Source organism: Solanum verrucosum, unplaced genomic scaffold (assembly GCF_900185275.1).
Source record: "Solanum verrucosum unplaced genomic scaffold, falcon-dt-bn FXZP01000228.1, whole genome shotgun sequence".
NCBI classification, from domain to species: Eukaryota; Viridiplantae; Streptophyta; class Magnoliopsida; order Solanales; family Solanaceae; genus Solanum; species Solanum verrucosum.
In genome coordinates this window covers 15179-30624 of record NW_026020210.1, presented here as the reverse complement: position 1 = coordinate 30624, position 15446 = coordinate 15179, and the positions used below count along the sequence as shown (strand labels likewise).

Below are 15446 nucleotides of genomic sequence, written 5' to 3'. Positions count from 1 at the left end.
TTTATTTATTTTTTTTGGGGGGGGGGCAAGTTGTGGGGGCTGGTTTGAGGGTAGGGACAAAATAAATTGATTTTTTCAACTAAAAAAAAATTGTAATTTGAAGTTGGAAGAGAGTTTTGGAAAATGTTTTCTGTAAGTTTTGAAGGGAAGTCATTTTCCTTAAATTTGAGGAAAATGAGTTGATTTGGAAAACATTTAACCCAACCAAACATGAGAAAATTGGAAAACATTTAATCCAACCAAACATGAGAAAATTGGAAAACATTTTCCAAAAAATGTTTCCCTTCATACCAAACACACCCTAAGACATAATTTAAACTATATTTTTTTACTATTATCATTTGTAAAATTATAAATATAAATTTATGATTAACGTAATTTATTTTTTAGAAAATATCAAACTTCTTTAATGGAAAAGAAAAATATGAAGAAAAAATAATAATTTAACCATCCATCTTAAACTTTGAACAATTCAATTATTTTAAACAATAAAAAAAGTCCCCCAAGTATTTTGAAATCTTTCCTTAGATATCACTTAAATTAATTGACACGTTAAGAGTTTATCATCAATATTTGTATTAAGAAACAATTTTAAAACAGATTCTTTCACCATTATTGTGTGACACATACATTTATTCTTAATTAAATTACTAAAAGTGATTTCAAAATAATTAATTGCTTCGTAGATGGAACTTGCCTAAAGAGTTCATACAAAGGGTATTCGGCAACTCAATGGGAAAGATGTAATGATGTGGTGCTTTCATGGATCGGTAGCACTGTTGCTCAAGAATTGCTCACCACAATTATTTATGCCTCAAATGCCAAGCATGTATGGGACGACTTCAAGGAAAGGTTTGACAAATCTAATCTCACCAGAGTGTATCTTTGGGAAGAAGTTTCTTCTTTAAAACAAGGAACTGACCTTGTCACAACTTACTACTCAAAATTGAGGGATCTATGCGATGAATTAAATGTCTTAATTTCAGCTCCTTTATGCAATTGTGATGAAGCTAAGCCCTACGTTGAGCACTTAAGTCAGCAAAGGTTGCTAATGTTCCTCATGGACCTCAATGAATCCTATAGTCATGTTAAAAGTGACATTTTGCTTAAGGTGGTTGTTCCTACTGTTAATCAGGCCTATGCCAATGTAATACAGGAAGAAAACTAGAGGTTACTAGGTGTTATGGATGTCAAAAAGGAACCTCTAACAATGATGGTTAACATGAGGCAAGGTTTCAAGGGAAGGAAACTTTTTGACAATGTGTGTGAGAATTGTGGCTACAAAAATCACCTCAATAAAGATTGTCATAGGGTCATTGAATATCCTGCAGATTTCAAAAGCAAGAGGAGATACTTATGGTAGCAACATTGGATTCATAGTTTGTGGTGATTCTGAGAGTAATAAAATGCCCTCACTTTTTACACTTGTGACAAAGGTCATTTGCATTTGTTGTTCTGCTGGAGTTTCCTTTTTTCTGAAACCCTTCATGCTTTTTCACTATTTTTTTAACCCTTCTAGTCAAATAAGTCATATCTTCCTCATCTTCAGACGCATCATTTTAAGATTCATTCAGCACCACATATTTTTCTCTTTTCCCCTCCCTTTTGGATGAATCTTGCAGTTTGTTTAACTCATAGGTATGCAAGTTTCCGATTTGCTCATCCATTGTGAGAGTCTTCAGATCTCTGACCTCAGTAATGACATTCACTTTGCTTACCTAGGATTTGGGAAGAACTCAAAGAATTTTTCGAACTTGCTTGCTTGGATGAATGGACTCATCAAGACATCGAAGATCATTAGTAATGAAGGTGAATTTGGCTTACATCTCATGGATAGTTTCACCTTCCTTCATATTAAAATTCTCATATTGAGTTGTTAGCATGTCCACCGTGGACTCTTGACTTGAGTTGTTCCTTCATGGGCTGTCTTCAGGCAGTCCCAGATTTCTTTGGTTGTCTCGCATACAAAAATCTTGTTGTATTCATCTGCTCTGATGCCATAGACCAACAGTTTCTTTGTACTCTCTTCTAGACTTGGGGAACCACCCTTGTTAGATCTCATTCCTTCACGTCCTTGGTAGGAACGTAAGGACCATCAAGAATCACATTCCACAGCTTGCTATCTTCTGTCATAATGTAGTCATGCATTCTAGTCTTCCACCACTTGTAATATTGACCATTAAAGTGAGGAGGACGTGTAGTAGATTGACCTTCTTCTAGACTTGGTGGAGCCACCATCTCTATAGGATCCTTTCAAAGTCAAGTAGAAAGTCCAAACTCTGATACCAATTGTTAGAATGTATGCGTCCACCAGTGTGATGTAGTACCAGGTCAAACATATAGATAGAAAGCAGTAAAGAAGTAAAACAGACAATCGTTGGGAATAAAGAGTTTTACGTGGAAACCTCCTTGCTCAAGGGAGTAAAACCACGACTTGTCACACATGATTTTCAACTGCTTTCACTAATCACAAGCAAAAGTGAATACAGACTCCAACCACAACAATGAAACTAAACTCTTAATCTCACACTAAGTAATACCTCTATTACTTATTGAGCCAAAACAATACTTCCATTGCGCACTATATTAATTAACTACTTCTAATTAATATAGACTTCAATACATAAGACACACAATCAACTATGACTGTGTTCTTATAATCAATACACACCAAAAGGTTTTGAAACATTTCTTTATGAATATGAAACGAATCCTACAATTTCATCACAATACAAACATTCAAAAACAACAACACTTCAAGATTGCTCTTCTTCAGTCTACAAGGGTCCCTTGTCATACATGTTTTTTGATGCTTGAGTTCTTGAAAAGACTCACTCAGTCTCTTTTTGAATGAATTCTAGTAGTTGTTTGTTATTGTTGAATATATCAATCACCAACAAGAGTTATTGACCACTGAACAAACAACCTCGTCCATTCATATTGGTGAAGTACGCTGGCCTTTCCACCGACCACATGACGAGACAGCTTTACAGTTGTACAACATTTTAAACCTAGATGAAAGTACTCTGTTAGGGACCGGGTCCCTGCATTTGTGAGGATCATCAAAACACCTGAAATCGACAGTTCAATTAACATCTAACAATGTGTCTAAGTCAATTATTCTCCTTCTTCATAATAATACGTCATTTGCATATTTCCCTTCATGTGTCTGCAATAATGGACTTGATATTTCATATTGACAGAACTCCACCTTTCAAGAGTACTGTGGTTATCCAGGATTTGGGATCAATTGCTCTCAAATCAATTCAATTCTGTAAGGGAGATTAATGACAGTGGCTACTCCCTTATCTTACTCTAGATGGCGACTTGCCATTGCAATATTCGGAGCTTGATATGAACCTTAATTTCTACTCTCTCTGTCCTAATTTATGAGACACTTTTCATTTTTGAAAGTCCGGCGGGGTGCCTGTCACTTTCTTCTCCTCTATCTTCCAAATTCCTCCGTGACCAAGTCAAATATAAGAAATACAATACAGTATTTGGTTGAATACACAAGTAAACCACAATTAGTTTGCAATTCTTCAAACATCAAGTCCCAACAATGCAATTGTTCTTCGTCTCTCTTCTTCTTCTGTTCATCATCAACTCCAGTAGAGCTGATAATACTACGCCATTTGGTTATTGCCCTTCATCTGTTTGCGATAATGGACTCAATATTTCGTATCCTTTTTGGAGACTTGACAAGTACAACTCTGCCTCTCCACAATACTGTGGTTATCCAGGATTCGGGATCAATTGCTCTCAAACTGATTCAATTTTGTACATTTCTCATGATTCTTTCAATGTTACGAAAATTGACTACGATAACCTCTCCCTTACCGTGGTGGATATTGATGGTGTTGATCACAGAGGATGCCCGAGAGTACATCATAACCTTACTCTGAATGACGACTTTCCATTGGAATATTCAAAGCTTGATTTGTATCTGAATTTCTATTACAACTGTACCGTTTCCCTTCCAGATTCTGCTTACCCGTTAGATTGCTTAACATCAAGAGGAAACAATTCATATTATTACATTAGGGATTATGAGCCGGAAGATTTGAAGTGGTATGGAATTTGTGAGAAGAAAGTGGTGGTGCCGGTGATGTATGGTGTGTTCAATAGAGGAGTTGGTACAGCGATTGGAGAGGGATTCGTACTAGACTGGCAGATCGCAAAGGAGTGCAGAAAGTGTGAGGCATCAGAAGGGCGTTGCGGTTACGACAATTCAACACACGAGTCGTTGTGCTTCTGCAATGATGGCACCATAAAGTTTGATACCTGCACCACCGAATCCCAAGGTACGAAATTTTAACAATTTTTTTTTAAATATAATTCATCACTAGACTAATTTAGTAGATTTAATTTATCAGAATATCTACGTTATTTTCAGATAGATAGGCTTGCCACAAAAATTAAAGCAGGAAATACTCTCAACCTAAGCACTCATGTATTGTCGTCAATTGACAGCCAAACATGGGACGAGCATTCAATCCATCAATTAACAGCAAAATTGATATAATAATTATACATTAAGCATAATCTTGGGTAAAAACTTGAGTTTAAAAGGCCCATATTTTGCTTTTCAAGAGCTCACATGTCAAAGCTAAATCACAGTAAACTAGCTAGTTACAAAATTAGAATTACAAATTTCATTATATTAAAACTGCAACAAATACATTCTCATTATTGTGTCAAATTTTGGGAGTATTTCTTCATCTCCTTGTCTCTCTCTATATGTATGTATATTCATATTCAATTAACTGAATGCCAAAAATTTCTTTCATTGATCACTTCCTCATCATCCAAACAAACAATTTGATATTCTTTTCATCCTATTGGAGGAGAAGAGTCAAGTCAATGATAATGTGACTGTATGAAGTCGTCTCATTAACCAATAATTTCTTTACAATTTTCAAACTCAACTTGTCTTCCTTTGGCTACTTTGTCAAACTCTCTATTAGTTTGGAGGGCAGGAGTCAAGTCAATGATAATGTAACTGTATGAGTTGTCATTGATTTTTTAAGAAAGAAAATCGACGCACTTTCGTCGATTGTTTTTCACGCAAAAATATAGAGAAACTTTAAAAAAGAAATTGTTATTTTAAAAAACGGCAAAGGGCCAAATATATCCCTGCATCGCCTTTTGCGCATGCATAAAGATGTCTCCTTGTTTTATATGTCACTCGATGACTTGAGTAGGAGCTTTCCCTTTCTTTCCCGTATTGCGTGAAGCGGAAAGGGACAGCGGAAGACCACACCAGACAGGGAAAACGAGGATTAGATATTTCATCAACCACCACCCGCCAGAAGCAGAACCCCGTATTTCTTCTAGAGAATCTCCTAATTGTTCCAGAGCAACCCTTCTCAGCAAGCTCTTTCAGTTGTTGGATGCGCAAAAACAACCTATTCCCCTTTACGATGACTCGGTGACCTTTGACACGTTACACCTGGTTGCACGTAATCGTTTTCTCACCAAATAGCAGCTGCACCGATGAAACAAGGGAGTTCTTTCGCAGAGACAGGGGAAAACAATCATTCAATGAGGGTATAGCATTCCCTCACGCTTGGCGCCAATGAGGTTTTTATTTGAGAGAAAAAAGAAGACTATGCCTTCGCCGTATATGAAATAGTTTAAATATACCCCTAGTTATACTTTCGGATTAAATATATCCCTCCCGTTATACTTTCAGGTTAAATATATCATTATAACTAACAGAGGACATGTGAAAGCCTAAGATTAAATGAACTATTCAATTTAAAATAAATTAAATTAAATTCGGATATAACCTGCTCCGTCCCAATAGTTTAACCCGACCTAATTATAACATTTGACCCACCCAAGTTTATGATCGGGAAGTTCCACAAAAATTGGAAGCAACTCATTCTGGCACTTATGTCTTGGTGCAACACCAGGGTTGAGTAATCTATTTTGGTAAGAAGAAAAAGAAAACCATTGTTACTCCAAATCCGTTACTCTTCTCTACAAGTTTCTATGCATCCTATCCAGAAACCCCTTTTATAGCTTTGATCATTGATGCAATAGGAAAAGTGAGGAAACTGAACAGAAAATCGACAAATGAATCCCTTGCTTCAACAAACAATATCTTGTTTAATAGTAGCTTCAGGTTTATTTTTCTGGAGTTAACAGTAAGCAAGTCAGTATACACTTGAGAAATTCTTGGCTCAGTCATGATGTTGTTGTCAACTATTATTTTCTAATTAATAAACTCCTCATTTAAGGGAGATTTTGAGATCAATGAACAAGTGAGCAGTCTTAATATCTTGACAAAGAAAAACGAGGAAAATGCCTGTGAGATAACATGGAAGAGTCAATTCTCAACACATAACCTGAATTACAATTTATTCACTAAATAGATCTCCTCTTTAGTTTTTCCCCTTTCTATAACATGAAATTGATTTCTCATACCTTCATAAATTGGGTGGGTCAATGTTATAATTAGGTCGGGTTAAATTATTAGGACGGGCGGCTTATATCAGAATTTGATTTATTTTGAATTGAATAGTTCATTTAATCTAAACCGTCCACGTGTCCTCTGTTAGTCAAAAGGGTATATTTAGCCCAAAAGTATAACGGGAGGGATATATTTAAACTATTTCCTATACTACATGGGTATATTTGACCCTTTGCCGTTTAAAAAAAATCAATGATCATCCGTCAATTTTATTTTTTTTACAATAATTAACGGACGAATACCGATTTTTAAAATACAAATTGCAGTTGAAGAACATATATAAAAATAAAGAAATCATAAAATCAATATTTTGTGTTTAAGTGATACATAAAAAATAAAGTTGCAGGGTTGAGTTTTTATTTTTATTTGTTTAAGAAAAAATACTTTTTTTTGGTTTACTCTCACCTCTGCCGCATCACTTAGAAGTGTCTAAATGGAACATGAAAATTGGAATTGAAGGGTTGAGTTGAAGTTCCAAAATGAAATATAGGGTCAAATTTAAGGGCCTGCATACATGTTTGGCCGAAATATTTGATGAATTGTGTTCAAGTATGATTCCAAACCTTAATTTCCTTATACCAATATCTTTTGTCCTGTTTCTCATACTCCCTTTGTCCTTTCTTCTTGTTTTAGACATCATATATATGAACTTTCAAAGCCTATTCATGGTTGAGAAATCTGTTTCTGTTTCTGTTCTTGTCATTGTCGTTCTTTTCTTCACCCTGCATTACACATGATTGTCGTAATGGAGTGATTAGTGAATATATCATACCATCCTACTGTGGCTTACCAGCTTATAATGTCACCTGCAACAAACATAAGCCATTTCTTCATAATGCTGAAGAGGAATTTATCATTAAGGAAGTATTTTACACAAACAACTCTATTCTGCTAGCCAAAGCAGACGTGTTTGATGAAGACAACACATGTCCAGTACCAAGACATAATTTTAACACAAGTGGTACTCCATTTTTCTTGGCGCATAACACTGCATCTCTCTTCTTCTTTTATGACTGCACTCAACCTTGTGAAAGGGAGACATATGCTGTCAATTGTGCCTGAAATGCCACTACCCATTCTTTTGCGGTTTTTTCATACTGAGCTTCTGGAGCACTATAACTATTCTAGATAGATTGCTAAAAATGAATTACGACACACAAGTTCTGCAAACGGGATTCTTTCTGCAGTGGGATGGGACTAATTGTAGAGATTATCAGAATAGTGGAGGGCAAAGTGGTGTTCAAAGTAATGAATTTATGTGCATTTGCAAAGACCAAACCCCAACCAAGAATATGTCTTCATGGTAAATCTAGAAACTATATCCATTTTCAGGCATAGGTGATGGATTACTTGTACTTTATTGAGATGCATTATTATTATTATTTGGTATCAGATTACCACCTCCCCTTTATGTCTCAATTTCAGGAAGAAACAGACCCGGAATGAAGACTGTAATAGGTGATTATTGTTTGAATTTGTTCACCTTAATTTATCTTATTATCTTCCTTTTCTTAAGAAAATTCCAATAAACATTTCTTCTTGTTTCCTTATATAGGATTCATAGCCGCAATAGGGACTGCAATAGTTGTAGTCTGCGTTTTGACTTGCTGCTTCGATCAAGGAAAACAAATAAAATTTCAAAAAAAGAAGATCATAATGTAGAGGCCTTCCAGAGGCAGTATGGATCCCTAGCATCAACGGCGTATAGCTATTCAGACATCAAGAAAATGACAAATTCCTTTAAGGAGAAACTTGGAGAAGGAGGTTACGGAGGGGTCTACAAAGGTAACCTTAATGGTCATCCTGTTGCTGTGAAGATCTTAAAAGAAACAAAGGGGAATGGAGAAGAATTCATTAACGAAGTTGCAAGCATCAGTCGAACTTCTCATGTCAACATCGTTACTCTGTTGGGATTCTGTTTGAATCGTAAGGAGAAAGCTCTTATTTATGAATTCATGCCAAATGGATCTCTTGATAAACACATATACAACCAAGATTCTAACATGGGATGGGAAATGTTATACAAAATTGCACTTGGGATAGCTCGAGGATTGGAATATTTGCATAGAGGATGCAACTCCCGAATTTTGCATTTTGACATAAAACCTCACAACATTCTTCTGGATGAGGACTTTTGTCCTAAGATATCTGATTTCGGTTTAGCAAAACTATCTACTCGAAAAGAGAGCATAATGTCCACACTAGAAGCCCGAGGAACCATTGGTTACATAGCTCCAGAGGTGTTCAGTAGAAACTTTGGAGGAGTGTCCCACAAATCTGATGTTTACAGCTACGGAATGATGGTTCTTGAAATGGTCGGAGGAAGAAAGAACTACAGTGCTGAAAGAAGCCATAATAGTGAAATATACTTTCCGCGTTGGGCTTATCAACGAATTTTGTTAGATGAAGAACTAATTATAAGAGATACGATGACAAATGAAGAAGAGGAGATTGCAAAGAAAATGATATTAGTTGGCTTGTGATGCATCCAAACAGATCCCCTACAAAGGTCAGCCATTGGTAAGGTAATTGAAATGTTAGAAGGTAGCTTAGAGGTCATGCAAATGCCACCAAAACCTTTCATATGTTCTCCTTCACAATCAGAAGGATCGACATTGGAGCGACCAACAAAGCCACTCTTATTTTCTACTTTGAGTTCGACGCTCGAGTCTACAGACTCAACAATTGTACAATTTGAAGAGTAAGTTTGTGGACAATATTGGGTTATAACATATATATATATATATATATATATATATATATATACATATATATATATAAGAGTAATATTCATGACCAAAGATTAACAGAAGGCAAATATGAGCCATTTTGAATACAGTTTGGTCCTTTTTTATAGAAAACATGATTTGGTTCAGTAAATGTACACTTTGGTTAAACATGTAGTGACTTACTAGAAAATACAGAAAAGGCTCAAAAGTGTTCTTACCTATTAGAAATGGTTTCAAAATGTTCTCCTTTCATCTATTAATTTAAACGTTTTCTTTAGATTAAAAATGCCTTTTCGATAACAGAAATATGATGCGGAATTTAGCTTAACAAGTGGTCAATTTTTATTGATCCACATATTTTTTATCAATTAAAAACACTCAACCCAACCCAATCTTCATTGGAATTTGAACTTTTGCTTGACCATTGTCTATACCAAACTCTTTTCTTCAACTTTTTCTCAATTTTAAATGGAGGAAATAATGATATTTTGAACATGAGTTTTAAGAATATGGGAGTCGTATTCTCTTGGTACTACGATCTCTGACTGAATCACTTCTGAAAAGGATTAAAACTACTGCAGTCTCTTCTGAATTTAGAACTATTGCAAACTTCATACTACCTCTTCCTAATTACTTGTTCATTTTCAAACTGACACATCCTATTAAGAAAATAATGATTGACTAGTGAGTTTATTATTTTATTTCTATTTATTATGAATTGGATGAATTAAAAATTTAAAATTTTCAAGAAATTCTATAAAAAATTGTCTTTTCTTGATTTGTCAAAATTAGACAAGTAAAAAAGAAAAATTGAACAAGTAGGGATAGAGGGAGTACTTATGATCAGTCAAATATTTTAATTGCTTGCTTTCAAATCGTATATCTAAAATTTGAAATAAGAAGATTTTACCGTGGTTGAACTTACAAAAATTTGCAATCTTATGCTTTGATATGTCTCGCAAATCTATATATAATATTAATCTTCTTAACCCCATTGTAACAGAAGAAATCAAGAAAATATTATTTGCATTCTTACATATTCTTCGCTAACACTTACATTATTTATTCTTTTTAACTTTTTTTGCACTCTCTTTTTTCAAATCTTTGATAGTTAAAGTAATACTCTGTCAAAAATATGAGTCAATAGTCGAAAAGTGTTGAACAAAGTGAATTACAAATTATTTTTTATTTCTTCGTAAATTTTCATATTAAAATAGGGTATACCAAGTTATCAACCTTTTGAATCAAATTCTATGATTTTAACTCTTATCTTAATTTAAGGTTTATCACCTTATTACTTCTAGAATTATATTAACACTTCATATAATAATTGACTCGATAATTAAAGGATGTTTTTCAATGTTAAATTGATAAAATCTTACCTAAAAATAATAATTTAAGAAAAATATTTGAAAAAATCATTTACAAAAATGATATTAAGTAATAATTTACATCTAAAAATTTAGAAAAATAAATCAATACAAAAAAAATTATTTACATTTTAGGCATTTAATTAAAATTTCAATTTAAGCTTCGAATTATGTTGAGCCGCATCTGAAGTTGGATAGTCATTCACTACAACTATCATGTGGTTGCACAACCCTTTGCATAACTAGTACAACAATACCAACAACTCTTCAATCCAAATACGTGGGGTTCATAAAAAATCAGTTGTTTTTGGATTGCAGTTGTTGTGTTTGAAGAAAGAAAACAGAGGAAGAAAGAACAGATAAAGGGCTTAAATTGGCAGTGAAACGTTTCGGGTTGGGTGGGGTCTTTTTATTTGATAAAGAAATTATGTGGACTAGCGAAAATTGTTTAGTTAAATTTCTGTGAAGGAAGGAGTATTAAACATTAAGGGCATTCTTAAATCAATTGATGGGAGAAGGATATTTTTAAGCTCTTTTTAATAGGTCATTTTAGAACTTTTTCCACAGAAAATATGATTTGATTCATGAATGTGCCCCACTCTTTAACCGGATGTTTGATTGAATATAAAACACGAATTTGATGAGTAAAAAAGACTTATTTATTTTAAAAATAAAACTTAGTGACATGCTAACTAGAAAACAATGAAATTTATTAAATATTTAGTATCTCTTTAAAAAAAATAACAATTGAGTTACTCTATTATTAGATAATCTAATATTCTCAATATTTTAGTGACCATTCAGAAATTCTTGGTCTTCTTTCGATAGTACAATGTTTTACAGTGTTTTCTCATAACAAAGGAAACCCCCTAGCAATTTCTTGCTTTTGATTTTTCTACTCTTGGAATTCAAGTTTCAACTCTTCCCCTGCTAGATGTTGACTTCCATTTTTTTCTTGTTTAATTAACTTGATTCAAATGAAATTTGGACATTAAAAATTACTTTAATCTTTCATATATTGAATTTCAAAATTGTTAATTATTTGTAATATTGAAGTTCAGTTATTAATATAGCACATGAAATTTGGACATTAAAAATTACTCTAGTATTTCATTTATTGAATTTCAAAATTGTTAATTATTTGTAAATATTGAAGTTCAGTTATTTATATAGCACATGGGAAATATTAATGATTTACACTCACAAAACTTTTTAAGTTTCTTTTTTTTTAAAAAAAAAAAGTCATGTTCAAATACAATTAATTACAAAATACTAGTCTTTTCCAGTTTGATAGTATATAAATATTTTCCACATGCCTATCAAGTGCCTGTCACTTTCTTCTCCATTTTACGTCTCTATATTCCAACACATAAATCACAATCGCACCAAATTATCTAATTCCAAAATGTGACTGTCTTGACTATAAGGTATGGAAGAGAAATTTAACAACCAAATTCGAAGTTTCCTACAAATTCCTCCGGAGAATTTTTTTTAAACATAGTCCCTTATTTTTGGGTTAAGACACAAAATCATTTTTGAGTTTTGTACATGGAGTAGTAATAGTCCCTCACGTGCACTTTAATCCTCTCCCAAACTTTTGCCTATTTTCAACATGAATTTCTCCACAATTTATGTATAGAATGTTCAATCATCTTTTTATACATTTAGTAAAAATAATAACTGCATATGAGAGAAGGTGAGAAGATAAACACCTTGTTTTGTTTAAAAGAATTGTTATTGCAGTTATCATCGAGAGGTTCATCACGTCATTTTCACATATAATAGTATAAATCTTTTCTTTCTTGCAACATCATATGTCAAGGTATTCTTAGTTTAGTTGCAAAAATATATTTACCAAACAGAACAAGGTGCTCTTCTTCTAACCTTCTCTCTCATACAATTATTATTTCCATTAAATATATTTAAAAATGATTGAATATTCCATACATAAAATTGTGGATAAAATCAAATGTTAAAACTAAGAATGCAACATAAATGACTATTACTGCTCCATGTAAAAATCTAAGAATGATTTTAGTCTTAACCCAAATATAAATAACTATTTTAGGCTTTTTCTTAATTCCTCCATGACGACCAAGTCAATATATAAGAAATATAATACATTATTTTGGTAGGACAAACTACATGTAAACCACAATCAATTTGCATTTTTTTCCAAACATCATCTAACGATGTGTCCAACTCAATTATTCTTCATCTCTCTTCTTCTTTTGTTCATCATCAACTCCAGTAGAGCTGATAATACTACGCCATTTGGTTATTGCCCTTCATCTGTTTGCGATAATGGACTTAATATTTCATATCCTTTTTGGAGACTTGACAAGTACAACTCCGCCTCTCCACAATACTGTGGTTATCCAGGATTCGGGATCAATTGCTCTCAAACTGATTCAATTTTGTACATTTCTGATGACTTTTTCAATGTTACGAAAATTGACTACGATAACTCCTCCCTTACCCTGGTGGATATTGATGGTGTTGATCACATAGGATGCCCGAGAGTACATCATAACCTTACTCTGAATGACGACTTTCCATTGGAATATTCGGAGCTTGATTTGTACCTTAATTTCTATTTCAACTGTACCGTTTCCCTTCCAGATTCTGCTGATCGGTTAGATTGCTTAACATCAAGCGGAAACAATTCATATTTTTATGTTGGGGGTCATGAGCCGGAAGATTTTAAGTGGTATGGAATTTGTGAGAAGAAAGTGGTGGTGCCGGTGATGGATGGTGGGTTCAATAGAGGAGTTGGTACGGCGATTGGAGAGGGATTCGTACTAGACTGGCAGATCGCAAAGGAGTGCAGAAAGTGTGAGGCATCAGAAGGGCGTTGCGGTTACCACAATTCAAAACACGAGTCGTTGTGCTTCTGCAATGATGGCACCATAAAGTTTGATACCTGCGAATCCCAAGGTACGCAATTTTTAACTCATTTACATGACTAGACTAATTTAGTAGATTTAATTTACCAGATGATCGACCTTATTTTCAGATATCTAATTTTTAGTTTAGGTAATATGATAAATGTAGATTATTTGAAGTTATTAGTGTATGAAAGTCAAAAGTCTTATTTATGGTGAGAACTGACAACTTTAGTCTAGCTATTGTCCATCAGTTAAACTTAACTTTTGGTTGGTGTATTATTTATTTATGATCAAATGGTTGACGCAAAAAAATGTGGGACTTTTTCCTCTCAATCCCTTTCAGGCCTTAGGTGTTAACTAGGACAGTCATTAACTGAGATCATACGTCAACTATTAGGGATTGTTTTGTTTGAACCCAATAATACTTGGTAAAAATTTGGGGAAAACATGGAAACAATTTGGGAAATGGTATTTGGTCATATAACTCGATAAATATATTTGTCAAGTATTTCAAATTTTCAAATAGTAGATAAAACTAGTATTTGGACCAAGTTCTAATATTTGGAAATTTTAAAAAATTCAAAAACTACCCTAAATTTTTTTAGTTCATAAAAAATACTCATTATGTATTAATTTCAATTAATATTTGTTACTATCTAATTAGTTAAAAAATTAAATTAAATTTGGACTAATAGTATTCCTTAGACCAAAAGGTGAAAGGAGAGGTATCTTTGAACCAAAAACCAAAGGTGAAGGGTATTTTTAAACCAAAAGGTGGAAGGAAGATATTTATGAACCATTTTCAATAGATTAGGGATATTCTTGACCATTTTCCCTTTTTACAAATATATTCTACCAAACGATCCCTAAATTCCTTGACTAGCTGACTTTAGAATTTTGACTTTGTCTGAAAATTAGCCCTATCAGCATCTGGACGGATAGTTTTTACGGAAAAGGGTCAAAATTGCCCCCGAACTATATGAAATAGACCATTTATACCCTTCATTACATTTTGGGATAAAAAATGCCCCTGCTGTTATCCTAAGATACCACAAATACCCTCAAGAGTTAACACCCCAAATTTTTGTTGACGTGGCAAGCCACGTGGGACTAATCTTTCCACCTAAGCGTTGCCAACTAGGATTCACTACAAAAGAACTAGATCTTTAGCGGCAACAACAGTCGCCACAAAAGCCCAGAAAATCGTCACTAAAAGTTTTTAACATTAAATTCTAATTTTGTGTTTTTTTCTTCATTGTTTTTAAAAAACCAAATATGATATCGATTAAGTAGGAGTTTGAAGACACTATATGTTTTATTTTTATGTCATATGTAAATGTATAAAATGTACAATGATGCATTATATATATATAGTAGGAGATTTGAATCGAGAAGTAATTTTGATTATTTTTCGTAATAATATTGGATGTTTTTAATATGGATATTGCAAGTTATTTATTTTAGAAAATTAGGTTGCAATCGAAAATTAATTATCATATTTTTTTGTTGAAAAAATAGGTTTTACTAGCGAATGGTTGTTGGAGCCTTAGTCGCCACTAAAAATCACTCATAACCTTTAGTGGCAATATTTTGGAATTTTGTGGCGACTTTGTCGCCACTAAAAGTCAAGTTCTTTTGTAGTGAATCTTAGTTGGCAATGCTTAGGTGGAGGGATTAGTCCCATGTGGCTTGCCACGTCACTAAAAAATTGGGGTGTTAACTCTTGAGGGTATTTGTGGTCTCCTGGGATAAATGCGGGGTATTTTTTATCCCAAAATGTAATGGAGGGTATAAGTGGTCTATTTCGCATAGTTCAGGGACAATTTTGACCCTTTTCCGTAGTTTTTATTTTGCTGCTCAATAATTGCGTGAGATTACTTTTATCTCATAAGTGAATTCATATTTTACAGTTTTGAATACACATAATTTGGGTCCTATATATTTGTAAGATAAAAAGAAATTTCATATAACTATATATCAA

General features: G+C 33.4%; 2 protein-coding genes across 2 annotated transcripts; both read left to right on the top strand.

Moving 5' to 3' along the window:
• Window positions 1-8109: 8109 nt before the first annotated feature.
• LOC125830476 (PR5-like receptor kinase) lies at window positions 8110-9193 on the top strand. Its single transcript, XM_049509672.1, has one exon. The coding sequence runs from the start codon at window positions 8206-8208 to the stop codon at window positions 8959-8961; it is 756 nt and encodes a 251-aa protein (XP_049365629.1). The 5' UTR covers window positions 8110-8205; the 3' UTR covers window positions 8962-9193.
• A 3576-nt stretch (window positions 9194-12769) lies between these two features.
• On the top strand, window positions 12770-13546 carry LOC125830314 (LEAF RUST 10 DISEASE-RESISTANCE LOCUS RECEPTOR-LIKE PROTEIN KINASE-like 2.1). Its single transcript, XM_049509516.1, has one exon. It carries the CDS (start codon window positions 12770-12772, stop codon window positions 13544-13546), a length of 777 nt encoding a protein of 258 aa, XP_049365473.1.
• Window positions 13547-15446: the final 1900 nt, after the last annotated feature.